Below are 26,666 nucleotides of genomic sequence, written 5' to 3' on the forward strand. Positions count from 1 at the left end.
TCAGCTGTTGCTGGATTTCAAGGCCCCCTGCTCCCCCTGGATCAGCTGTGTACGGTGGCGGTGATCCCGTCCTTGACTCTCAAGATGGCGGTTGCATGCTCTTCTGTGTCGTCATTGAATGCGTTCAGCGCAGACACAGGCAGCAGAATCTCCTGTGTCTGCACATGCGCTGAATGCATTCAGCCGTTGTTCAGCGCCAGTACAGCAGGCAACCGGCCACTTGGGGATATCACGTGACCGCCGCTATTTTGAAACCTATGATCTGGTTCACCACCGCCATACATTGTTTATACAGCCTATCCAGGGGAGCAGGAGCCTTGGAATGCAATGAGGGTATTTACAGTCGCCTCTAGACCCTTTTACATTGGCCAATTATCAGGCAAATGAGCGTTCATATGAACGATTGTTCCTGATCATTGCCCTGTGTAAACTGGGTCGTGTTCAGCTGCCAAAAGAAAAAGCAAACGCCTGTTCGTCTGCTTATTGCATCTTTTATGTCGACAGAAAAATGGTCGCTTGTCGGAAGCACATCTCACCGTGTAAACCGCGGATGTGCTGCTGGCAAGATGCAAAATGTATGTGGAGAAACGTTCGCCCCCCTACTTACTTGAATGGAACAAACAGGTGCCAATCAACATGCTGAATTGTTGATCGGCGCTTATTTACGGATAGAATATCTTTAGTCCGAACACTGCAGTGTAGGGTGTTTTAGACATTTGACTAGAAACTGGTCCACCCCTGTAAGAGCACAACTAGTGCCTGTAGTTTGGAGCAGTTAATTGACTCCTTTTTATACATTTAATGTTATACAGAGTTGAGGAGATAAGGTAATTTAAAAAAAAAAAAAACACAGGTTTGAAGCCGAGGCATCATCCTGTTCTGACTGGTGAGGGCCCAGTAGAAAAGGATCGAGAAGCCCTGGTTTAGACCCCATGCACACGACCGAAATTGCGTACCGATTCATTTCTATAGGCCAAGTACTCCTTTCCGTATATTTATGGATGTGTGTCCGGGCCGTAGAAATGATCTGCAAAATATAGAACATATCATAATCTCGTCTGCAATTGTGCCACGGACTCGCCCATAGAAGTCTATGGGTGCTTCCGCAATTGCGATCTGCCACAGACATGCATCCGTATTTGCGGACAATAAAATCCTTACGGTCGTGTGCATGAAGCCCTAGAGCGATGACAGAAGAAAATTCTCTGCCAGGTTCTGCCCAGTCCTGTCGGAATACTCGTGCCATTAATGCGGTTGTGTTGTAAACAATCTCATTTAGGGCCTGTTCACAGCACCGTTGCCCTTCCGTTGAGGGGTTCCGTCTGATGTTTCCGTCAGGTTAACCCTTCAACGGACAGGCAAATGGAAACTTCAGTTTCCCTCACCATTGAACTCTGGTGACGGTAACCTAGCTAATAGTTTCCGTCTGTCACCGCTGTGACAGGGTTCCGTTGTTCTTGACGGAACTAATAGCTGAGTCGACTGCGCTGTTGATTCCGTCAAAACGACGGAACCCTGTCATAACTGTGACAGACGGAAACCATTCGCTAGGTTACCGTCACCATTGAGTTCAATGTTGAGGTAAACGGAAGCTGAGGTTTAGGTTTGCCTTTCCGCTGCGGGGTTACCGGACGGAAACCTCAACGAAACACATACTGATGTGAACACCGCTTTACATTTTGAGTTTGAAAACGGCACTTTTTGTAGCTTGCTGTAGGTTCTAAAATGGCAACATGTTCTGTCACGGTTTTCTCCATTGACTTCAGCGGGGAGAATCACAACATCGATTGTTCATTCGATACCACAATGCGATTCAAAAACGCAGACGCATGTATGTGTTTTCCCATCCGCTGCAATTCACCTGAGGCCCTGTTAACACTCTGGATTTGCGTATTTTGGCATCAAAGCTTTATTAAGCTTCCCTTTGAAAACAATGGGAAAGTGTGCATTTACTACATGGTGTTTTTTTCCTGCAAGCATATTTAAAAAAATAAAATAAAATGGCAGGTCAATTCTTCGATGCTGAAAATGTGCCAAATGTTCCCATAGTTAAGCACGCACAACGTGTAAAATAACACTCGAAAAACGCCTGTGTTTTAAAAAGCGCTTCACTAAAAACTAGCGTATTGGCCATGCTTACACGTCGTTTTGTTTGAGCGTCGTGTGAACATGCTCTATTTACCCACAAAGATCTTTTGCACAAACTAAGGCCCTATGCACACGACCATATTTCTTCCCTCCCGTAAATACGGGTTCTTTGTCACCCGTTTTTAACCTGTATTTACGGACCCGTACCCATAAATACGGGTCTGTTGTCATCCGTATTCCACCCGTATTTACGGACCCGTAAAAAAAGTGGTCTGGATGTGATGTCCCAATCCTGTCCAAACCCATTAAAAGGGTCACATGATCGCTCAGACGCAATTTTCTCTGCTTCTCTTTATTCAAAAATGTAAATCCCCTGACGTCGCCTAGCAACGCTCCCGTTATTACGGGTGCACACACGTAGCCACCCATAATTACAAGAGCCCCATAGACTTCTATGGGCCTGCCCGTGACGTAATTATGGCCTGAAATAGGACATGTTCTATGTTTTTCAACGGCTCAGGCACCTTCCCGTACGCAAACGGAAGGTACACGTGCCCAATAGAAGTCCATGGGCCTGTAATTACGGGCGTTTTTACGGTTGTGTGCATGGGGCCTAAGGTCATGCAGAGTGCCCCTTTGTACAGACTCCTTGCATTGCCATAGAGGCTCCGTGTAGATTTGTAGGGTTCTGGTTTGCTGCTGTGGATAACAGATTATTTTTGCATAAATGTTTTCTGCTTGAGGTCCAATGTGTGCACCATCTTTTGTTCCGTTTTATCTTCTCGATGTGCATTCCTAATGGACGGCAGAAACTGTGGATCCTCTTACTTGTAGTTTGAGGTTTAGCCTTGGATATGTACGGTACAAGTCAACCAGTTCTGCTTGTAAGCCAGATGATGATGCAGAATTGGGGGAAGTAGCCAGTAAAACGCTGTATATTTGATCATCGCAGGAATACAATAATAATTTGCAATTGTTTCAGTGCTCAACGCAGTTTCCTTGCACAATGCTGTACAGCGGTTATAGGGCCAATGAACACGTCACTGTCCCATAGTTCCCCCTTAATATTACTCATGGTGGATCAGCTCTGCATTAACCAACAATGGTTCTACCTGCTGTATATTGAATAACAGCGTGAAGCGTTAGTGGTGTTATGGGAATAGTCTGCACCATTTCTCACACTGTTTTCCCCACTTAAAACTTGGAAATGTAAAGCTTTGTTTTCTGGCATTACACATTTTGGCTTTATTCGTATCTTAAAACAGAATCCACAAATGTCTCTGCCTTACAAAGGACACTAGGAAATGAAGTTCTTGCCACGATCGTCCCTTTTCCTAATTATGTTTTTCAGTAGCTTTCACTTTTGTATTTCAGGCCTCCGCATCTGGTGACGTTAGCTGTGTGGATGAAATTCTAAAAGTAAGTTATTTTATTAGAAATGTTATAATGATTGGAAAATCTGTGGGCATTTCAGAAAACCCCTTTACTGTGCCTGCTGTAGAGAAATAAAAATCATACTTAAACTTTCATTAAGACCTCGCATCACATGACCATGGCAACCTTCATGGCACATCCTGTACTTTTGAGTCCACTAAGCTGTGCCATCATTTGCACATGTGACGTGACTTCTCATTGGATGTGATGTCACTACCTGGATGACCTGCGGCGAGTTAAGGAGAAGGCCGCAGCGCTGAAAACTATATTTTTTTTGAAAAAATCTATATTTTTCCACCTACATTGCTTTTATTTTTTTTATGAATCCACCTAGAGCTTGGAAAAGCCTGTTAAGGTGTTCCTCCAAGTAGAAGTTAAAAATGCTCGGCCCACTGTGTACTGTTAGGCTCTATTCACACAACAGGGTCCGAGTGTAGGCCGATTAAAAACGGCCATTTTGGTCCGGTTTTCTCTGTCATTTTTGCTTCTGTTCCGGGCCGTGTTTCTGCGTTTAACGGACGATTTTGACCAGTTTTGCATCCGTTTTTAAAAACTGATGAATTTCATTTGTACGTTTTCTGCCATGCGCTGCCCTCTTGTAGTGGGTGCCACGGGCGGCCCCCTGTACATAGCCACCCCCATATTTTACCCTGAATCAGTCAGTACCGCGAACCTGACAGGTTCAGTGTCGGCGGGTCACGGAGGATCCACATTTGAACGTTCACATCTAAGTTCATAACTTAGATGTGATCGTTTACAGGTGGATCGACACGCAGGACCCGCTGACACCGAACTTGTCAGATCGATATGTGTAGATCAGCAGCACAGGATAAATTTTCAAGAGGGTGCGCGTCTCCTGGGTCACAGTCCGAACTTGTCAGATCCATGGTACTGACGGATTCAGTGTAAAGCCAACAATACAGCTGTTCTGTATAGAGAATACAGAACCACTGTATCGCTGTAAGTTGTGTTTTAATGACTAATTACAAAGTTACACTAAGGGCCTGTTAACATCAGCGTTGGCTTTCCGTCGGGTGAACCCCGCAACGGAAAGTCAAACTGAAACCACAGCTTCCGTTTCAGTCAGCATTGATATCAATGGTGACAGAAACATTGCTAATGGTTTCCGCTCGTCACCATTCCGGCAGGTTTCCGTTTTAACAACGCAATCAATAGCGGTGTCGACTGCGCTATTGATTCCGTCGAAAAAACGGAAACTTGACCGATTGGTGACGAACGGAAACCATTAGCAAAGTTTCCGTCACCATTGATAGCAATGCTGACTGAAACAGAAGCTGTGGTTTCAGTTTGACTTTCCGTTGCGGGGTTCACCCGACGGAACCCCGGAACGGAAAGCCAACGCTGATGTTAACAGGCCCTAATCTGTTTATTAAAAAAAATATGCCCTCAAATTTGTTAATAGCCTTTAAGTCAATTTATATATAGCCGAACTGTCCATGACGACAAGTTTATGGTACAACTGTATAATTTGTTGTCCCACGATTAAAAACTACATTGCTCTGTTAGAACACGCAAAACCTAACCATCTTTCAATTGGGTTTAAATAATGGGTTTAAAAAATTCCAAAGCGCACCACTACATAATGAAACGTCGCAGTGGGGGGGGGGGGGGGATGTTGGGAGCAGGCTCGCCCGCTCCGTACGCAGCGGGTGTCCGCTGTGTATTAGTGATCGAGCTGTTCCTATCAGTCTAACTACTTAGATGCTGCGGTCAGTCACGATCGCAGCATCTAAGATGTTAGAAAAAGGAGGGCGCCACCTCTGACAGCTCATTGCCCCCCCCCCCCCCCCCGCCCACGACGAGATCGATGGGTGCCGTTTGCTGTCATGGCATCCCAGGGGCCCAATGAGGGCCCCCAGTGCTGCCTTTCTTCATCTCCTGTTAAAGAGGCTCTCACCACATTATAAGTGCCCTATCTCCTACATAAGGAGATCGGCGCTATAATGTAGGTGACAGCAGTGCTTTTTATTTAAATAAACTATCTATTTTTACCACTTTATTATAATTTTTAGATTTATGCTAATGAGTTGCTTAATGCCCAAGTGGGCGTATTTTTACTTTAGACCAAGTGGGCGTTGTACAGAGGAGTGTATGACCAATCAGCATCATGCACTCCATTCATTTAGGTAGCGCATAGTGATCCTGCTAGATCCTTATGTGCTGTCTTATACTAACACATTAACAATACTGAAGTGTTTAGACAGTGACTAGACATTCCACGGGATGTCTATTCACAATCTCTTCACTTCGTTACTCTGTGGTAGTTACAGCAGAGCAAGCGTAATCTCGTAACCTGTCATCTACAGCGAGATCACGCTTGCTCTGCTGTAACTACCACAAACAGATTAACGAAGTGCAGAGATTGTGAATAGACATCCCATGGAATGTCTATTCACTGTCTAAACACTTCAGTATCGTTAATGTGTTAGTATAAGACAGCACAAAAGGATCTAACAGGATCCCTATGCGCTGAGTAAATGAATGGAGAGGAGTGCATGATGCTGATTGGTCAGCGTCATACACTCCCCTGTAAAACGCCCACTTGGTCTAAAGTGAAAAAAAAAAAACACTTGTGCATTAAGCAACTCATTAGCATAAATTTAAAAAGGCTAATAAAGTGGTAAAAATAGATCGTTTTTTTTTTTTTTTAAATAAAACACTGCTGTCACCTACGTTTTTATAGTGCCCATGTCCTTATGTAGGAGATAAGGCACTTATAATTTGGTGACAGAGCCTCTTTAAGCCCTGGCTTAACAGGAGCCTGTAAAAATGACCATATACTGCGATACATTAGTATTGCAGTGTATTGTACCAGCGATCTGATGATTGCTAGTTCAAGTACCCTAGGGGGACTAACAATGTGTAAAAAAAAAACTCCCCCTCTCATTTTTCCTCTATAGTAGTATAAAAAAAATAAAGTACACACGATTACAACATACCATTTAATCCGCACGGTGAACGCCGTTAAAAAAAGAAACTGCCAGAATCTGTTTTTTTTTTTTTTGGCCCATGTAGATGGTGCCATTGGGGTTCTCTCCTAGGAGCGGAATCCCCAGACAGAGTGATGGCCACGCAGTTTCCGGGGATTCCGCTCCAGGACATCAAGGGCTTTCCCAAGACAGGGGACCCCGGCTAGAGAGCTTGCGTTTCTCTGGCCGGGGACTCCATAGTTGAAAGCCCAAATCACTGAGGACGCAGATACAGTTGACACGGGGACATACCATCAGCAGCCCGGGACAGCGGGACACCGCCCAGAATCTGGGATTGTCCCGCTGAAACCGGGACGCTTGGGGGGGTATGCCAATTTTCCCCCAAACACAATGTAATAAAACATTAAGATATCTGGTAACATCACGTCTGTGAAAGTCCGAACTATTACACGATGACCTTATTTAACCGCACGGTGAACGTTATAAAAAAAAATAATTAACTGCCAGAATCGCATTTTTTTTTTTTTTTTGGGTCATGTCATAGCCCACAAAAAATGAAATAAAGTGATCAATTAGTCTCCTGTAGCCCAAAATGGTACCAATAGAAACTACAGTTCGCACCACAAAAAATAAGCCCTCATACCGCTTAAAAGACGGAAAAAATAATAAGTTATGGCTCTCAGAATGCAGTGACAAAACACAAATTATTTTTAACAATTAGTTTCTTCCTTGTAAAAGTAGTTTTAAACATAAAAAAACCAGTAGAATAGAGTTAACATGCCATCGTATGGTGAAAGCCGTAAAAGCGAAAATCCCTCTAAAGATTGGAGAATCGCTGTTTTTTTTCTCCTATTCCACCCCACAAATATTTTTCCCCCTAGTTTCCCAATACATTAAATGGTGCTGTGGAAATATACAACTCGTCCCGCAAAAAAAGACCACATACAGCTATTTAGACGGAAAAATAAATGTAATGGCTTTTGGAAGGTGGGGAGGAAAAAAAAACATCCAAAAAATGGTTATGTCCTCAAAGGGTTAAAAACAGATGCTCCCGTATCCAGCTATTTCTGTTTCATACTTGTTATGGCGCCCCCTGGTGTTCTTTCATTCGCTCTCAGAACGTCCACCTAATGTGTCCAAAGTTTGTGGTCACTCGTGCTCAGCAGTTCAATTGTGGGTACTTTTAACGTATACATTACGAACTTTCATGACGTATACGTTAAATGGATCAGATAGAAGTCGAAGACTGACAGGCGCCACTGTAAGGCAATTGTCACCCATAGGCTACTGTGACTTTATACATGTATACAGTACGTCGTAACAAAACTCATTGCGTATGAGTTTAACATATCTCTGTAACGTACGCCATACAATGGCACCTGTCACCCATAGGCTCCCATGTTAAAAAAAAAACAAATCTGCGGGATCCCTTTTGTATGGAATAGCATACACTACTTTGCTATTCCATACCTCAAACACACGGTATACCAGGCCAAAAGGACACTCTTTTGGCCTGCAATGGTCTAATAGAGCCCTATGGACACGTTTAGAGTATATATGGTGACCTTTCCTGGCATACATGCCAAACTCTTAGTGCCTTGCAAAAGTATTTGTTCCTTTTTGGTGTTTTTCCTGTTTTTGTTGTATTACAGCCTTGAATTACAATGTAGGTCGTTTTTTGAGGGCAGGGGGATTATCATTGGACTTACACAACATGTCTACCACTTTAAAGGTGCCAAATATGTTTTACTGTGACACACACAATAATTAAAACTAATAACCGAGAACTCTATTGTGCAGAAGTGTTCACCCCATGAAAGTGACATTTTGCTGATACAAGTTTCTTGGGGTATTGTATGTCTTTTAGTTTAACACCTCTTGGCCCTGGGGTTTGCCCATGCTTCTAGTTAGAAGGGTTGTGTTGGTGTACAGCAGTCAGCCAGGCTTTAAGGCCTTATTTACACGAACGCTGCGTTTTTTTGCTCGTTGCAGTTCCGTATGGCGTCATTGTTTGGTGCGTGGCTGTGTGTTTTTTGCGCTAATGGCATCGTTATGACACGTGGTTTTGATGTTTATAAACCGAAATGGAGGTAGTTTTATTATTCCCTTCATTTCTACAACTGTAGCGCGAATCACGCGCGGCACACGGAAGTGCATCCGTGTGCCGTGCGCGGTTTTCACGCACCCATTGACTTCAATGGGTGCGTGATGCGTGAAAAATGCTAAAGTTTAGGACATGCTGTGAGTTTCACGCAGCGGACACTCTGCGTGAAAAACACGGAATGTCTGAACGGCCCCATTGACTAGCATAGGTCCGTGCGACGTGTGTGATTTTCATGGACGTGAACTAAGCTCGTGTAAATAAGGCCTAAGTCATATTGTCAATTAAATTGAGATCTGGGCTTTGACTATTCCAAGACATTTAAAGGGAATGTGTCGCTAGGATTTTTGATTTTTTATTTTTTCCCAGTTAAAAATTAGTATTTAAGTGATTACACATTTTAATTTTTTCACAAGTCAGGAAATATTATAAATTGGATTCTAATTTATAACATTTCCATGTGCTGGTCACTAGAGGGAGCAATTCCCAAAATTGCAGCATGGTCACTGTGGTAAAGCAACCTCATTGCTTTTATGCTGCAAATTTGGGGCGGACACACTCTCCTCTAGTGTCCTCACACAATCCCCCCTCCCTTATTCCGGCTAGTGCCAGGAGAAGGAAGGGTTTCAATGTCTTCAAACCTCCTATACTGTGTGCCGCCATTTTCTGAGCGACTGCACAGTGTAGGAGGATTAGATACAGGGCTCAGCAGACAGTATCACACGAACATACACGAACATAATACACAAACATAATACACACATCATACACGAACATAGATTACCTGCTCCTGCCGCTGCCTCCGCTGGTCTATGCTCCTATTCCTTGCACCTTTGCTTCCTTGAACATATGGCCGGAAGACGCGGCCGGAAGTCGTCATCTTACTGTCCGGCAGCGGCTTCCTGTCCACATGAAAATGGTGCCGGATTTCGCTCTACGAACGAGCTTCGTTTTGGTCTGTGTGGGAGCGGCGCATGCGCCGTTCCCTCACAGACGGCGCCCGCAACTGAGAATGGAACGGCTCTATGGGGTTGTATGTGCCGGATAGCATCTCTGTATGTGTCGTTAATCGACACATACAGAGATGAAAAAAAATGGCAGCCCCCATAGAGAAGTAAGGCTATGTTCACACGGAGTATTTTGCCGAGTTTTGTGACGCGGAAACCGCGTCGCAAAAACGGCCCTAAAATGCCTCCCATTGATTTTAATGGGAGGTGTCTGCGTCTTTTTCCCGCGAGCAGTAAAACTGCCTTGCGGGAAAAAGAAGCGACATGCCCGATCTTCGGCTGTTTCCGCCTCTGACCTCCCATTGACTTCAATGGGAGGCAGAGAAAGCGTATTTCGCGGTGTTTTATGCCTGCGGCGCTCAATGGCCGCGGGCGAAAAACGGCGCGAAAATCGGCGTGCAGGGAGAGGAAGATCTGCCTCAAACTTCCAAACTGAATTTTGAGGCAGATATTCCTCCTGCAAAATGCTCCGTGTGAACATAGCCTAAAAGTAAGAATAAATTAAAAAGTAAAACATGAGAACACAATTTAATAACGTTTTGGAAAATATATTAAAAGCAATATGATAAAAATAAAATAAAATTCATGACCTTCTTCCCTTTAAAATGTTTCACCTTAAACCACTCGTGTAGCTTTATCAGTGTGTTTAGGGTCATTGTTCTACTGGAAGATGAACCTCTGTCCCAGTCTCAAATCTTGGCAGACAAAGAGGTTTTCCTCAAGAATTGCCCTGTTTTTACTGCCATCCATCTTTCCTTCAATCCTGACCAGTTTTCCAGTCCCTGCTGATAAAACAGTATGATGCAGCCCTCACCATGCCTCACTGTGGGAATGGTATTGTTGGTGTGATGGGAAGTGTTGGGTTTGCGCCACACATAGCATTTACCATGATGGCCAAAATGTACAATTCTAGTCGTCTCTGACCAGAGAACCTTCCATGTATTTGGGGAGTCTGCCACATGCTGTTTGGTGAAATTAATATGTGTTTTCTTATGTTTTTCTTTAAGGCCTCATGCACACGACCGTAGCCATGTGCACGGCCGTGATTTTCGGGTCAGCCGGGGGCGGAGTGTCACCCGCAAGCCGCCCGCAATTCTCAGGCCGTGCACGCGGCCATTATTTTCTATGAGCCAGGACCGCAGAACACGGCCGTAATAAGACTTGCCTGTTCTTTCTGTGGTCCGGTCTCCTTGGCCATGCACGGATCGTGGAAACCACGGTTGTGTACATGGCCCCATAGGAATGAATGGGGCCGCAATTCTCCCGTGGATTTTCGGGGGAGTTGCGGCCACAAAAGCACGTTCGTGTGCATGGGGCCTTAGTCTGGGGTGGGGAACCTTTTTTCTGCCATGGGCCATTTGGATATTTAGAACATCATTCACGGGCCATACAAAATTATCAACAATTAACAATTTGCCTGCTATATTTGGTCAAACATTGAAGTAACTCCCCCCCTAATGTGATGGCTGGAACTGCTTGTCTTTGGTGAGGCGTGTGATGTTCGCCGGTATTGTTGATGTTGTTACTGCGTCGGTCAGTCTGGGGCGCAGTCGACTCTTTGGTACGTTTTGAAAAGAACTCGCAGCGGTAAGTTGTTCCGACTTAATTAAATTCCCATCAGGGATATTTATGACGTTTCCACTGGATATGTCATAAATGTCAGATAGATGCAGGTCCCATGTCTGGGACCCGCGCCCATCCCTATAACGGGCCCCCTATACCCCGTTCTACCTCTCTGTGTTCCGGCTGATTTACGAACATGAAGAAAAAAACCATGTAGCTCGCTTGTCACCTGACCTCACTTTGTGAGTAGTGCGGACAGACGGAGCCAAAGGGGGGAATGACACGGCGGCAGTGGCCGTCAGAGTGATGTAGGGGCGTGCTGTTTCGGGAGTGGTCCAGTCTTGGGCCGGCACACGCCAACCTCACCAAGAACACCGCTGTCACTATACTTTGCTCTGTCTGCCATTCTCCTGCTCCTAAATGCAAGGCAGTTGGGTGGACAGAGCCAAGTAGTGATTTTCATGGCAGCTGTGAGGTTGGGCCGGACTAGATGATCTCGCGGACCTTATACGGCCCGCGGGCTGGACTATCTCCACCTCTGCTATAAGTAATGGTATTTTTCTGGCCGCACTTCCATAAACCCTCACTCCGTGGAGGATACAGGTTTTATTTGTCCTATGGACAAACGCTTCCATCTCCGCTGTGGATCTTTGGAGCTCCTTCAGTTTTATGGTTGGTGTCTTTGTTGAATCTGATTTAATGCCCTCCTTGCCCGGTCTGTCCGTTTTGATCGACTGTCTTCCCTTCTCAGTTTTACACTTGTACCGTGTTCTTTCCATTTTGCTGTAATGGATTTATTGGTGTTCTGAGATTTTCAGAGCTCCGTGGTCTGACTTTTTGTTTCTTTGCTTAGTGGGTTTACAGAATCAAGGGCCTTCAGAACAGGTGTATTTATACTGACCTCATGTGACCGGTCATGTGACACTGCACACAGGGGAATCTTATTCAACTAATTGTGTGACTTCTGAAGTTTAATTGGTTTGATCGGGCATTATTTAGTGGCTTGATATCAATACTTGTGCACTCACAACTTTTTAGTTTTTTTTTTGGGGGGTGGGGGGGTTTGGAGGTTTTAGGTATTTTTCATTCAACTTTAACAGTTTGGATTGTTTTATCAAGACCATTTTAATTCCAGGGTGTAATACATCAAAACACAGGAGAAACACCAAGGGGGTGAATACTTTTGCAAGGAACTGTACATGACAAATGTGATAACCGGTTTTTACAAATACTGATACAAATTATTGACCAAAAAGGGTGAAAGTGACTTAAATAAAAAAAAATCCTCCTAATATGTAAAGGTATACTACACCGTAAAATGCTCTTCTAAACGTTTCATTTTCACCTCTCTGACGTTCTGACATCTATGCCTTTTGGTTGCAGGAGATGACCCACTCATGGCCTCCCCCTCTGACTGCAATACATACCCCATGCAAAACTGAGCCTTCAAAATTTCCATTCCCAACAAAGGTTTGTGTTAAATTTTCATGTGATGTTTTGCTTTCATCCTTGCCTATAATCCTTGACCGTATTTTAGGTAACAATTTGTAAGTGTATTATAGCACAAATGGCTTCAGGGGAGTAAATACAAGTTTATCTTTAGAATGAATATTTAATTGTTTCTGCAAAAAGTAACTCCAATTTGAATGGTCAGGCGTTTTGATAGCTGGAGTGGCTTTACATAATGGTAACGGTTGACCCATACCAGCTATGCCAAACTTGGCTGAAGAGTGTGATGACTGGCTAATACTCGTTCTTCGAAGGTTGGTACAGAATGCCCCCAGACAGACATGTGGATTTCCAGTTCATAATCTTTCTTCACTTATGTATTACATTGAGAATATCCAGGGCTGGTATCAGTGACTATAACCATTTTTCCCAAATAATACAGTTCTAAACATTTTTTGATGGAAAAACTTTATTTTTTTATTTTTTATATATTTGTATATAGTATGGAAGAGCGGTTCCCTAAACTAAAACAAAAACCACAATGTTCTAACTGCTAATTCTAATTTTTTTTTTTTTTAGGAATCACAACAATCCAGCTTCTCCAATACTGATCAAAGTAAGTAAACGTCGTTCTTGTATGTGGGAAGGGGGGTTGTTATGTGTTCTAATCCTGTGCAGACCTTTACCTTACGTTTGTGTAGATTGACTCGCAGTTATGAATGTTGTATTTATTTTAATTTCACAGAGAGATACAATGCATCTACTAAAGCATCCAATGGTCATCCACCAAAATCGTAAGTCGCATCCAATAACTTTTCTGTGCACGAATAGTCATATAAAAAGAATGGGAACCGGAGTCTGTAGAGGAGAAGTGGAACAGTACAAGTCCTAACTTGCAGGTTATTGGGATAGTGTTGTGTGGTACAGGATTATATGGAGGAGTATAAATAGCACACGGGGAGTTCTCCTAATGCCACTAAGCTGGCAGCAGCCCGGCATCCTTAAAGAACACTCGACGGCAAGTTAACCCACTAATATCTTTTGTATTTGTAATTCTATTTTGGTTTTCCTATATTTCCAAGTGTAGATTTGCCCTTTTAAATTGATCATTACTTTAATAATAAAAAAAAATTTAGTCCTAAAATAAATTTAATTTTTATTGCTTAATTAACAACTTTGTAAAAAGTGTGGGACCCCCGCTAAACTTTCACATTTTAAGCCGTTTACACTTAGAATGAGTGTTTTATTCTGCAAACTTAAAGGGAATGTGACGCTAGAAAAAAATTAATATTTTTTTTTAGTTAAACAATTAGTGTATAGGTGATTAAACATTGTTCTAATTTTTTTCACGAGTCAGGAAATATTATAAATTAGATGCTAATTTTATAATATTTCCCAGTGCTGGTCACTAGATGAAGCAATTCCCAAAATTGCAGCATTGCATGTGGTAAAGCAACCACATTGCTTTATGCTGCAAAATTTGAGAAAACTCACTCGCTCTAGTGTGCTCACAGAATCCCCCCTCCCTTATCCTGGCTAGTGCCGGGAGAAACGAGGGGTTTGAACGGTCTAACCTCCTACACTGTGTGTCGCCATTTTTTTAGCTAACACACAGTGTAGTAGGTTTACATACAGTAGTAAACACACAGTAAAACACTTACATACACAGAAATAACTTACCTGCTCTAGTCGCCGCCGCTCCCTCCGGTCCGTCCGCTCCGTCTGCTACCGCCGCTCCAAGTGCACAAGTCCGGAAGCCGCGACCAGAAGTAGTAATCTTACTGTCCGGCCGCGACTTCCGGTCTACAGGAAAATGGCGCCGGACGGCGCACAGTTCAACTTGGACTGTGTGGGAGCGGCGCATGCGCCGTTCCCACACAGACGGCGTACAGCATAGTGGATGGAACGGGCCCCGTTAGCATTCACTATGGGACTGTAGCTGCCGTATTCCATGTCTGTATGTGTCGTTAATCGACACATACAGAAATGGGAAAAAAAATTGCAGCCCCCATAGGGAAGAAAAAGTGAAAAAATAAAAAAAGTAAAACACAAACACACAAATATAAAAGTTTTTAATAAAACACTAAAATCAAACTGATGTAAAAAAATTTTTTTCGTGACACTGTTCCTTTAACAGAGCTGGTCATGATAATTTGGTTGCTGTTATAGAAAATAAGTGGTAACGCAAATCTTGGTTAATTGATCTTTATTTTGTTAGTTGGTGCTTTATAAATCTAACTCCTATTGTTTTTTGTGTTTTTACTTTAGCTAATTAACCTTTCTTTTACAGCCTGCTGAAGGAGGACTTAAAGCTGAGCAGCAGTGAAGATAGTGATGGAGATCAGGTATCTTTCTTTGTGAACAAGGCATAAAATTCATAAAAATACAAAGCGTGTAATTGACGCGCCGAAAAAACGCATCAAAACCGCATGCTTTAAGCTTCCCATTGACATCAATGGGAAAATGCATTGTAGTGCATACGACCAATGTTTCCTCTAGGTCTTGACACCTCCTGAGCGGACCAGTTAAGGAGGAGGTCAAGTCCCCATCAATGGTGGGCGACCTAAAGTAATACCCCCAATAAACGCTAATATAGCGACTAAATAAGAGAATAAGAAAACGTATTTTAAATTAGTTTTAATTCCTTTTTTAAATACTATAATATTACAAGTACAGCAGTAAAATAGACAGTTATAGGCATCAATGAAAGAATCCCTCTCTTACACCACTGTCCCTATAGGTAGGGCCACACCGCTCCCCTGGTAGGTAGGGCCACGCCGCCCCTCCTGCGGACGCACACACAAGTGAATGTGGCTGTCACTAGCACCAGAGCCCCCTCCGGTGGTAGCGAGGAAACGTGCCTAATTCCCATAGACCATGGGAGTCCTAATTACGCATCAAAAAACGCTACCAAAATGCCTGTATTTTAAAAAGCTCTTTACAACAAGGTAGACTGTTCCCCTAGTCCTGCTACATTATAGGAGAGGGGTTAGTGACTGTGTCCTCTGGTGATAAAATCTCAAAGATGTCCTGTCATTTACCCAAAAAACTGCAGCTGACATCTCCATTGAATTGCATGCGCTTCACAGATTCTGTTGCTTTTTTTTTTTCTCCTAGCCCCCGCCATCTGAGTTATCGGTACCGTTAGTTTTAAGGCCCCATATACAAATGAGGCCTTTGACGGCCTTTACCCCATGGCAAGTGACCGATGGAAACCACCAACTTGACAAAGTCCTCATTTGCTTATTGGCACCAAAACTAACGGTACTGATATCTCAGGAAAGGTGGGGGCTAGAAAAAAGACAAGTGCCAATATCTGTGTGGCGCCGGGAATCCCATGGAGATGTCGGTTGCAGGTTTTTGGGCAGATAGGTCCTCTTTAAATGGAAAGACCACCACCCTTGCAGCTGCCTATGCAATGTGTCAAACGAAGTCAACATGATATTTTATAGGAGAAGACCATTAGATTAAATTCTATGTTGGAGCCTCAATTGTTTTCTTGAGCGGTTTTACTGTAAAGTAAAGCAGCAAGTGTTTAATATTCCTGCGGTGCTACACCGGAAAGGAAGCATTACCCAGTTCTCATTGAAATCAGTGGGGCTGTATATGTAATGCACAGACAGAGGGTTCTGTAAAGCGAGAAGATTTTTTTAACTCTTCCCAGTCTCCATGTTCTATTGTCTTATAAAGACGTGTTGTGGTGTATTTGTGGAATCTTGGTCCATCATGCTACTGTCCTTTTCATTATATATACACATCTCATTATAATGTAGCAAGATGCTACAGAAACATTCCGGACTCCATCATTCCCACATTTTTACGTAGGAAATTGTAGCGTAGCTGTGCATATGCCCACTAAACTGCCCAGCAGCGGTTCATTATGTTTAGAATAACGCATTTCGCTGCTTGACGTGATATTACTAGTAGCATGGTTATTTTATTAGTTGTGATCTGTAATACACCTCTTTGTTACTTCTGTAATTGACATTGTCCTGGAATCGATCTGGTTATTTACAAGACTGCACTGTTTTTTTTGTTCTTTTCAGGACTGTGATAAAACTGTACCAACCAATACACCAGGAAGGTATGTGTGCCAAGTTTTATCAATTCATTATAGGGATCGGGTTTCCATTATTTTTTATTTGTGAATGGTGGATTTTCTGCTATGTTATGGGTTAGACGAAGTTTTTTTTACCTATGGTAGTTCACTACATATGTTCACCTCAGTACACCATTTTAAACCTTACATATAGAGTATTGCAATGTAGCAAAAAAACAAAATATTGCCTATCTTGTAATGATCCTAAACTACAGCAAGTGGTGTACTCCAGGGCAGCATGCATAGTTCTGCAGCCACCAGAGTGGCTGGCTATGTGTCTGCTCGTAAAACTATATATTCTTACAGATTACAGTGATTGCATATTATAAAAAACTGCACTACTTGTAAACTTCAACATTTTGATTCTACTCTTTTAAAGGAATTGCAGGCCTTTCAGTTGTATTAGACTGAGAACCCCTATTTATTGCTTTAATGACCTTTTGTGACTAAAATGCTTAATGCGATGCCTTTATTTTCTCCTCCTTTTTTTTTTTCTTTTCTTTATAGAAATGTAAGAAGGTAGTATTGAACACATGTTTTTGTTCAGTAAGACGACCTAAAGGATTTATCTGTGATAGATTAAGATCTTAATCGGACTGCTTACAGTTTAGTTAATACTGTTCATATTTTGGATGAATGCGTTACGGTCTGCGCACCTTTATGCGGATCTCCATTTATTTAATTTATTTTTTCAGAAAGCCTTTCATGAGGTGCATTGTGGAAAAATATTTAAAAAATGTCACGGCTTACTAACAGTATAACTAGCTGTTCACTGCCAATCTGCTGCCCATCATTGAAATTTGTGGGGACTCGGGACCCTGTAATGCAAACCTTAAGGGAGACCAGATAGACAAAGGGAAGTTTCTGTCTAATTCACCATATTGGGTGATAAAGCCGTTCTCTAAACCCTCTAAAGTGGCTGATCATTTCCTGCCCCCAGTTACAGAAGGAAGAGCAGCTCTGGATTGCAAGCTGCTGCTATAGCAAATGAAATAGTGTACAGACTTAGCTGCCTGCCCCCAGGTCTGCTCTTCCGTACGTTTAGTTTTCTTCAAAAATTGGAGCAGATCTTCGCATAAAGGAGAAGGAACCACATTGCTTTACGGCATGTTTCTCTTCTAAATAGTCACATGCAGTCATTTCAGGCACGTTTTTCCAGTTGGTACAAATATTTCAATTTATTGCAATCCTGTGAAAAGTTTTGTTCTTTTCTGTGTTTTAGCTGGCCAGAAGATGAGCGTTTGTATATGAAATGCGTTGTGTTTTTTCCTTCATCTTCAGTAACTCTGAGCCATCACAGACTAACAGCGAAGGAGCAGAGAATTCCAGGGATGATTCAAGCAGTCACAGTGGATCAGAAAGCAGCTCCGGATCCGATTCTGAAAGTGAAAGCAGTTCTAGTGATAGCGAGGCTAATGAACCATCCCGCAGCGCCTCTCCTGAGGTAACAGTGAAGTCTACACACTAGTGCTGAATACAAAACCATTTTATCAATTCCGCTCACGTGGCGAAATTATGCCATACATGGGTCTATGGTAAAAAAGAAACTCCAGTATGTTAAGAATGCTCAAAAAAAAAAATGAAACTTCTCACAGCTGGGATTAGGCATGAGGCTGTTTAAACAAGTCTATAGAAACACACACTTCATTGCCATTACTGTCATAATTCTGTATCAAATGCTGCATCTCGGCTGTTTTTACCAGGCTCTATGTGCCTGAAGTCAGTAGTTGGCTATGTGCCCGTTGGTGGAAAGAGGAATCTGACAACAGTAGTTATCCTTGGATGGTTGCACACTTTGACAGTCCTGAATTAACAGGACTTCAGAATGTACAAAACTCTTCCCCCACCCCCAAATTTTATATGTAGATCTTCCCTTGCAGCACCTTCCAGCTAGTTAGCAAACCGGAGGGGTAGTCGAGTCGGATACTTTATTATTGCTATACTGTTTCTTGGCTCAGCGCCAATTTGGCGTTTGACTGGGGACTCTGATCAAAGTCAGTAGCCCAGGCCTCCCTAAATCATCTTATTCAGCCAATGGTAATCGAATGATTTTGTGAACCTTTGGACAACTGATAGAATGTTGCTTTGTATAGTTCTCATCTTTTACACATCTCGTCTATAATGTAGTCAAATTTGACTTGTGTACGTTTGCCGAGTAGTACCTAAGAGATTTGCATATTTCTAAGGCATCTTTTGAATGGATTATTGGCTAAAGGATCATTTACATAATGTGGCTGTGACAGGAGGTGCTTTTTGTGTTGCTATAATTTTATAGGAGCCATTTTTGTGTTTTTTTTGTCTCTTTGAATGCTTTACTACCTATAGGAGTTTTTTTACTGATAAATTTCTACTTTTCTTTTAAGCCTGAGCCTCCACCGTCAAATAAATGGCAATTGGACAATTGGCTGAATAAAGTCAATCCGCATAAAGTGTCTCCTGCATCTTCAGTAGAGAGTAATATTCCATCATCACAAGGATACAAAAAGGATGTTCAAGAGCAGGTAACCGGAGCAAATTACACAGAACCAAGTGGGCTCAAGGAGTCTAATAATTCTACCCAAATAAGAGATTCCAAAGCAGCCCAAAAAGGATCGGAGGGGAGTCGTGGGAGACAGAAGTCTCCAGCTCAAAGTGAAAGTACATCTCAGAGAAGAAATGTTGGTAAAAAACAACCAAAAAAACTTGAAAAGACAACTGTAGAGGCTCCAAGACGAGAACTCAAAATAGAAAGTGTAACAACAGCAGAAATGACCACCAATCTACCTGCTAATCGCCATAAAGCAGCCACGAAAGGTTCCAGAAAACCCAATATAAAAAAAGAAACCAAGTCATCACCTCGACCTGCAGCAGAAAGGAAAAAGTACAACAAGAATTCAAGTAAACCCTCTCAAAAATCCAAGGAGTTTATTGAAACCGATACCTCATCTTCTGATTCTGAAATTGAAAGCCTTCCTCCTTCCTCCCAAACCCCCAAATATTCTGAGAGCAATAGGACTCCTCCAGCAAAACCCTCCGTTGAGGAGGATGATACAATTTTTCGGCAACGATTGTTCTCTCCTATGGAAGAGAAAGAGCTTCTTTCCCCCTTAAGTGAGCCTGAGGACAGATACCCACTTATTGTTAAAATTGACTTGAGCCTGTTATCACGGATACCCGGGAGGCCTTTTAAAGAGACTGAACCACCGAAGGTTGAAAAGGTTGCACCAGAGAAACATCCGAAAGAAACTCCGAAACAGTCAGAAAAACCTTCCAGCAAAGGAAAAAGAAAACACAAGGTTAGTCCGCAGTAGCTATTTATTGAACATTTATTTTTATTTTTTTGCTCCAGTCACTTTAGTGCTATGTTTATAGTCTGGATACTGATGTCCGTTCTAAGCATCATTTTGTGTTTGTTCCTTTTACTAGTATTCATTTAAAAGGGCCTTCAGAGGTAAGTGTGTGGGGAGGTATGGAGGATTAGTGGTCCATAGTAAAGTAACATAAGCCCCAAGTGCCAGGATGTGTACAGTGAAACCTATCCTGAAGACCACCCCCTTGTCTAGACCACATTTTTTTTAATGATGGATTTTCAGGTCTCATACATTCTGTGTATATTGGCCTCTTCTTTGAGAGGACCACCCCCTAGAAGACCATTATTTGTTGTAATTTTGGGTGTTGGGTTCAAAAAAAGGTTTCACTGTACTAAGTCGTCTTTCAACATATTCAACTTTTTTTTGTTCGTTTTCATAACTGGAGGTTTACGGTAAAGTGAAATTCTAGTCACAAATTGAAAATTCAGCAATTGGCCATTGACTTGGAGCTCACTGTCTCCCAGAAAGTTACTTCTCTGAATGCTGCCGTTCACCTACTGTCCAGTACTGGACCACAGCTGGAGCCTGAGGAGGCCTTGACCACTGAACGTCACTGGCCTGAACCACCTGACATTCTGCATAGAAATACGACAAACTGAAATGGTTGCAGTGTTTTCTGAGGTCTGCTCGGTTGCTCATGCCAGTGTGGCTGTCAAGTCAAGGCCACCTCAGGCTTCTACTGCGGCCTAGTAGAGGACAATAGTCTGCTCTGAAATTACAACATTCAGCAAATTACAGATTTGAGTGCACCATGTGACTGGCCAAAAGAGATTTTTTTGTTTTGTTATTTTTGTCTGGTATTTAGCTTTAAATGGTTTCTAGAATGCCTTTCTTTGTATAGATTTGCATGAGTAGCTAGGCAAGCAATGAATTTGACTTCAGGTGGTGGTGATGTTTTCTGTTATGGCTGTCTGCAGTGTAGAGGTAACTTATTACTGAGCTCCGCTTCATGTTGTTTCTTTCCACTAGTGCATGCTATTTTTCAGTCATGTATAGGTCACAGGACTCGGCTGGTGAAGAACATGCCTCTGGCACAAAATAGTAGGAGGTGGCGGGAAACTTTAAAATGTAGTGTTTAAATAAATATTCACTTAATGGGGTTCTCGCACGATAAACGTTTATCGCTTCTCCACAGGATAGGTGATAAATGTATGATGGCTGCAGGTCCCAATGTTTTTCGTGGGACAACCCTCTTAATGTCTTTTGTAGTAACTTTTCAGAAACTAACGGTAAACCTATTACTTTATCATTTTTTCAGCACGCTTAGTCAATAACCGTTTACCATGCGTTTCTAGGACGCTAAGAAGTCTACACTTTGTGGTCACCTTTTTCTGCAACAAAACAAATAAAATGACCGATCTTTTTCTATCGCTCTTAATTCTGATTTACTAATATTTTTTCAGTATAAATCCACTTTAAAATGGAGGGATTCAATTAGGTTATGTGCATTTAAAATCTATGAAGCTATGTGTTTTAAAAGAAGAATGATTAAATTATTATAATATCATTTAAAATAAGTCCATGCACAGAATTATTATTTTGGGGCTGTACATACGTCACACAATTTAAAACGTTTTTGTTTCTAGAGTACATAGAGTAACTAGAATAATCTAAAAACACGTAACTTGCTAGCCGTCATTTTTGAGTTGCCTTTTTGGTGAAATTGGAAGAATACAGTCATGTTATGAGAGCCATCTGGTAGCCAGCTCGAGAGGTGCTGCATTCAAATAGGACACGCCCACAAATTCCAAACTTGTATCCAAGCTTGTATGCTCTGCAGTCAGTCTATCAGTCGCAGTGTCTCCGCTCAGTCTTGTTATTGTTAAACTGTGTATCTAATCCCATGATAATTCAGGTAGGCTTAGATATACAGAATAAGTAGTACTATTGTGTGTGCTACTGAGCCAGTGTATCTAATCCCATGATAATTCAGGTAGGCTTAGATATACAGAATAAGTAGTACTATTGTGTGTGCTACTGAGCCAGTGTATCTAATCCCATGATAATTCAGGTAGGCTTAGATATACAGAATAAGTAGTACTATTGTGTGTGCTACTGAGCCAGTGTATCTAATCCCATGATAATTCAGGTAGGCTTAGATATGCAGAATAAGTAGTACTATTGTGTGTGCTACTGAGCCAGTGTATCTAATCCCATGATAATTCAGGTAAGCTTAGATATGCAGAATAAGTAGTACTATTGTGTGATATTTTAGCCAGTCATATTTATCCAGTGAGCCACTAGATGTTTGTTTGTAGCCTGGTGTAACTATTCTGTGTGTGGCGCAGAGATCACATGACCGGACGTTCATGTATAGAAATCGGTTGCTGCTACCATGGTAACCCCAGAGCCAGCATAGCATTTACATTACAATTGTTGGGAAATCAGGAAAAGGACATTAGCAAATGGCATTTCACAAGTTCAGGCTCCTTTTTAGTTTAATAGGAAAACTTCTTGTTTTTTGGCCTTGCTTTTCTTGTACAGATTTTTAGTTGCTTTTGAGGAGTTACTAAAAATAGTTGCTGGAAAAATGGTAATTTTCCTCTGTTCCATGATCAATCTCAAATTTGTTATCCTAAATGAAATCTAATTTTGTTCTCTTGATTTTTTTTTTTTTCCTGAGAACAGTTAAAGTTGAGCTGTTGGGTCACGTGTATGACAATAGAGTGGAGATGAACTGCTGTCAGTTTCCAAGGGCGAGCAGCAGGATTATTTTCCCAAAGCAATCTGGTTGTTTAGTTGTGGGACAAGTGCTTGAAATGGTCAAGCTACATCTTTAATAATTTTAGATGGTAGCATTGTTCACCCCTTAATGACCGCCCGCTGTCTTGACGGCAGGCAGTGCAGGTCTCCAGTCTAGAGCGACATCTTTTGGCGTCACTGTAGAAGAGGCTACTGAGTGCTCATCCTATAACCGCTCCTTAACTTAGAAATCCTGCTGAACACAGCTGGGATTAGAAAGAACGGACCCCAGCTGTTTAACCCTTTGATCGCCACGATCATCATGATCACAGGGTACTCCTTCAATCGCATCACTGGAATACTGGTGACTTGATCAAGTACTAGGGAAACCTTCTCCAGTAAGCCCTGGGGACCTAGAAAGGACCCCAGGGCTGTCTGCTCTATAAGCCTGCTGTTAGGGCACACTATTGTCCTAATAGCAGCCTTTGTCATAGTGACTCCGTATAATGTATCAGCATTATACATTAGAAGTAAAAAATAAAGTTGTAATTAGTTATACATTTTAAGTGATAAGCAAATGGAACAAAAAAATAAAAATATATTTAGAATAAAACCCATTTTATTGCCCATACATTACATAAAAACAAAAATGTTTTACTCCTATTAGGTATTCACACGACTGTAATAACCTGAGGACTTAATGTACCCGGTTATCGGGATAAAAAAATAAGTAAATGAAAATCGCTTTTTCCTACATTGACGCTGCAAAAATAAATAACATAACTCACGGCGCAAATTTTTTCTACCATCTAACTGCGCAGGAGGGAGGGAGAAAAATAGGATGGATGAGACATTGCTTTTTGATTTTTCATACATTGTTGTACTGAGCGTTTTTTGGGCGATATGGCAATTCTCGTTTATTGAGACATTATTCCGATTAGAAGAAGTAATGATGGAAGCTAATGTCATTTTTCAAGTGATTTGCTTTTTCAGTGAATATTATTTTTTTCTTCCCCTAGTTAAATTTCCAAGAAAACATTTGTATACATAATACCGGGTGCTGATGTTTTCATGTTTCCACTACAGTCCTCTGGATTTTCTTACTGGAAAACCTGGATAACAAACTATTTTTTACTGTATTTAGAGATTTTAATTGTTAATTTTCCTTACAGAATGAAGAAGAGGTCAGGGGAAGTGAGAGCAAGAAACAGAAACTAGAGGAAAAGTCATCTAGCCACAAAGCGTCTAACAGAGAGTAAGTCACTTCTCTGTCCTTGCGGGCCTGGTGCATGTAGGAGCGCCCCGATCTTGTAAACACTTGGGATTGGTGGATTTATTTGCTATGATTTTTCCTGTAATCTGACTAATTTCACATAGTGATAATCCGTACATATAAATTCACTCTAGTGCCGGTCTTCAAGTAATGAAAATCATTGTTGTGAGGCCGGCATTAGCATTGTGTGTGGACTGTCGCTTTAGGTCATCATTATTGAAATGAATGGCCTCTGATTTGTCAAACTGCGATCAATGTTATCAAGGATTTGTTCATATCCTATCGGAAAATCGTGTAATCAGTTTATGCACAAATGCACACCATCGTAATCTGATCTCGAGACAAATATTTGCCGAATTGTAGAGTGTAAGCTTATTCACTTTTGTATGTGGCTTTATGAAGTTTAGGTTAAGTTAAATGTATGTGTTTTTCGTTTCAGGTCTACTAAACCTAATCCAGTAAAGGAAAAAGATCCCCTTCCCTCTCCAGCTCCACCTGCACTACAGAAAGAATCAAAGACAGAGCGTAAGAGAACAGTAAGTCAGTCGTCATCGCTGAAATCGGGCAGCAGTGGCAGCACTAAAGATAGCAGCACCAAAAGTAACTCTTCTGCCAAGCAAAGAAAGACTGAAGGGAAGTCCTCTAACACTACAAAGGAACCCAAGGTACGGAAGAAAATTGTCATCTCTGGTGGTGGTAATATTATTGTAAAGAAACACGGTTTTTAGCTTTTTTGTCAACCCATCAACAAGTGATATACCATTTGTCCTTCTGAGCATTAGTATAAGGCCCTATTCACACAGATTTTTTTTTGATTTTTTTTTTTTGCCAGGCAGAAAAAATTGGCCTCAAAATTAATTCAGGATTTTTGAGGCATATTTTGAAATGCCAGCATTGCTTTTTTTTTTTTTTTTTTTTTTAAGGCTGTTTTAATGAATCAAATGAAAAATCCATGGGCGTTTTTTGGTAAAAAATAACAAAACAAACTTCAAACGAGCGGCACGTTTTTTTTAATGCCTCCTATCAATTTTCAAAGGCGGATACTGCTTTAAGATAAGGCAGGAATAAACTTAGTTTCCTCGTCAAAATCAGCGCTAAAAAAGTTGTTTGAACTGGACTTAAAAGGTCAGGGAGTGGGTAGGCAAGGTTTAATGTCCTTGAGGGGGTTTGGCATATCTTCTATAACAGTTATGGAATATCTTTACTTTCTAGGAGAAAACTTCAAATAATTCTGCTGCTGTTGCCTTTATACCACCAATTGATAACAAATCCCGAAGAGCAAAGCTGACTTTTGAAGACAGGTAACACACATTTTTTTGTAATGAACAATATTTTGAGTATTGTTACACGAGTTTTCAAAATGATAGAGCGTCAATTAATTGCACAATAGTTGCATGGTTTCCCATCCATTTTAATTTGGCGGTCTGACCTGTGGGACCCCTGCTGATCCAGAGAACGCAGGCACTGAGGTCCCTTTACCGTGTCTTACTTTCAGCTAACCGCTGTGCAGGGAACCTCAAACCACAGCTGTATTCATGTGAATGGGGCTGTATTGTAGATCCTGAAGCAGGCTGGCTGGGCTTGATGTCTAAGCTCATCTTGCATTAAAGGAAAAGATTCATTCTCAACCTGCAGCAGGTTTCTGTTTTTTGTCTTTTTTTTTTTGTTTGTTTTTTGTCCACTTTATATTTTTGGGAATACTTTATAATTCAGCTGTACGGTTTTCTTTTTCCTTCAGAAATCATTCGGCTGACCATTATTTGCAAGAAGCAAAGAAGCTCAAGCACAATGCGGACGCTTTGGTAAAAGATTGACCTAGTGATGCCATAGTTTTATATGTAAACTGTAAATAAGCACAGAAAGATGGCTCTTGTACAGGTCGGCTGAGTAGGCATATCGTAGAATCCAGTATTAGGCTATGTGCCCACGTATGTGAAGAGCATTTTCCAAACCGGATACCAACTTGAGTGCCAGATAAGTCTAGATGATGCGCGCAATAGAAATAGGGTTTATATTACACTGTTTCTCTGTTTTATGTTTAATTATCAAATGGCTTTATGTAAAACCCCCTTTAGAGGAGAACTCCCACAATTTTTTTTTTTATTCTCTGGCCAACTAGACAATTGACAATTTAAAATTATGTAAATTGTGGTGAAGGTAATCTTACCGGTGGCTGTATTTGTGAGTTATCCACTCCCTTCTGGTCCTCCGCTATGTCATGTGACCATCAATAGGACTCTCCAACTGTCATAGCGGCTCATATGGGAATGAATGGAGAAACTGACTCCCTGTCCACACATGAGGCGCTGTGGCAGTTGGAGAGTCCTATTGCTGGTCACATGACATAGCGGAGGACCAGAAGGGAGTGGATAACTCACAAATACAGCCACCGGTAGGAAGATTATCTTCACCGGATTTACATAATTGTCAATTCTCTAGTTGGCCAGAGAATAAAAAAAATGGTGGGAGTTCTCCTCTAAAGGGGGTTTTACATAAAGCTATTTGATCAACATAAAACAGAGAAACAGTGTAATATTAACCCTATTTCTATTGCGCGCATCATCTAGACTGAAAAAGGGACACCGGCAACTCCTTTACCGGAGTCCTATCTTGTAACGTACATGGCTTCTGTCGAGTTTTGTGCACATATCTTACAATAATAGTTGGTA

At 41.7% G+C, this 26,666-nt stretch overlaps 1 protein-coding gene across 4 annotated transcripts in view; it reads left to right on the forward strand.

Moving 5' to 3' along the window:
• The window catches only part of AFF4 (ALF transcription elongation factor 4), a 119,903-nt gene that overhangs the window by 85,944 nt on the left and 7,293 nt on the right, over nucleotides 1-26,666 (forward strand). For all 4 annotated transcript variants that reach the window (XM_075856457.1, XM_075856454.1, XM_075856455.1 and 1 more), the window contains 12 exons: nucleotides 3,463-3,507; nucleotides 12,528-12,614; nucleotides 13,173-13,209; nucleotides 13,339-13,387; nucleotides 14,884-14,938; nucleotides 16,640-16,677; nucleotides 17,974-18,136; nucleotides 19,056-19,967; nucleotides 23,897-23,979; nucleotides 24,437-24,662; nucleotides 25,210-25,298; nucleotides 25,736-25,799. In XM_075856457.1, the coding sequence (XP_075712572.1) occupies nucleotides 3,463-3,507; nucleotides 12,528-12,614; nucleotides 13,173-13,209; nucleotides 13,339-13,387; nucleotides 14,884-14,938; nucleotides 16,640-16,677; nucleotides 17,974-18,136; nucleotides 19,056-19,967; nucleotides 23,897-23,979; nucleotides 24,437-24,662; nucleotides 25,210-25,298; nucleotides 25,736-25,799 (1,848 nt within the window). The remainder of the gene's footprint in view (nucleotides 1-3,462; nucleotides 3,508-12,527; nucleotides 12,615-13,172; nucleotides 13,210-13,338; nucleotides 13,388-14,883; nucleotides 14,939-16,639; nucleotides 16,678-17,973; nucleotides 18,137-19,055; nucleotides 19,968-23,896; nucleotides 23,980-24,436; nucleotides 24,663-25,209; nucleotides 25,299-25,735; nucleotides 25,800-26,666) is intronic.

Source organism: Rhinoderma darwinii, chromosome 3, assembly GCF_050947455.1.
Source record: "Rhinoderma darwinii isolate aRhiDar2 chromosome 3, aRhiDar2.hap1, whole genome shotgun sequence".
Taxonomy (NCBI): Eukaryota; Metazoa; Chordata; class Amphibia; order Anura; family Rhinodermatidae; genus Rhinoderma; species Rhinoderma darwinii.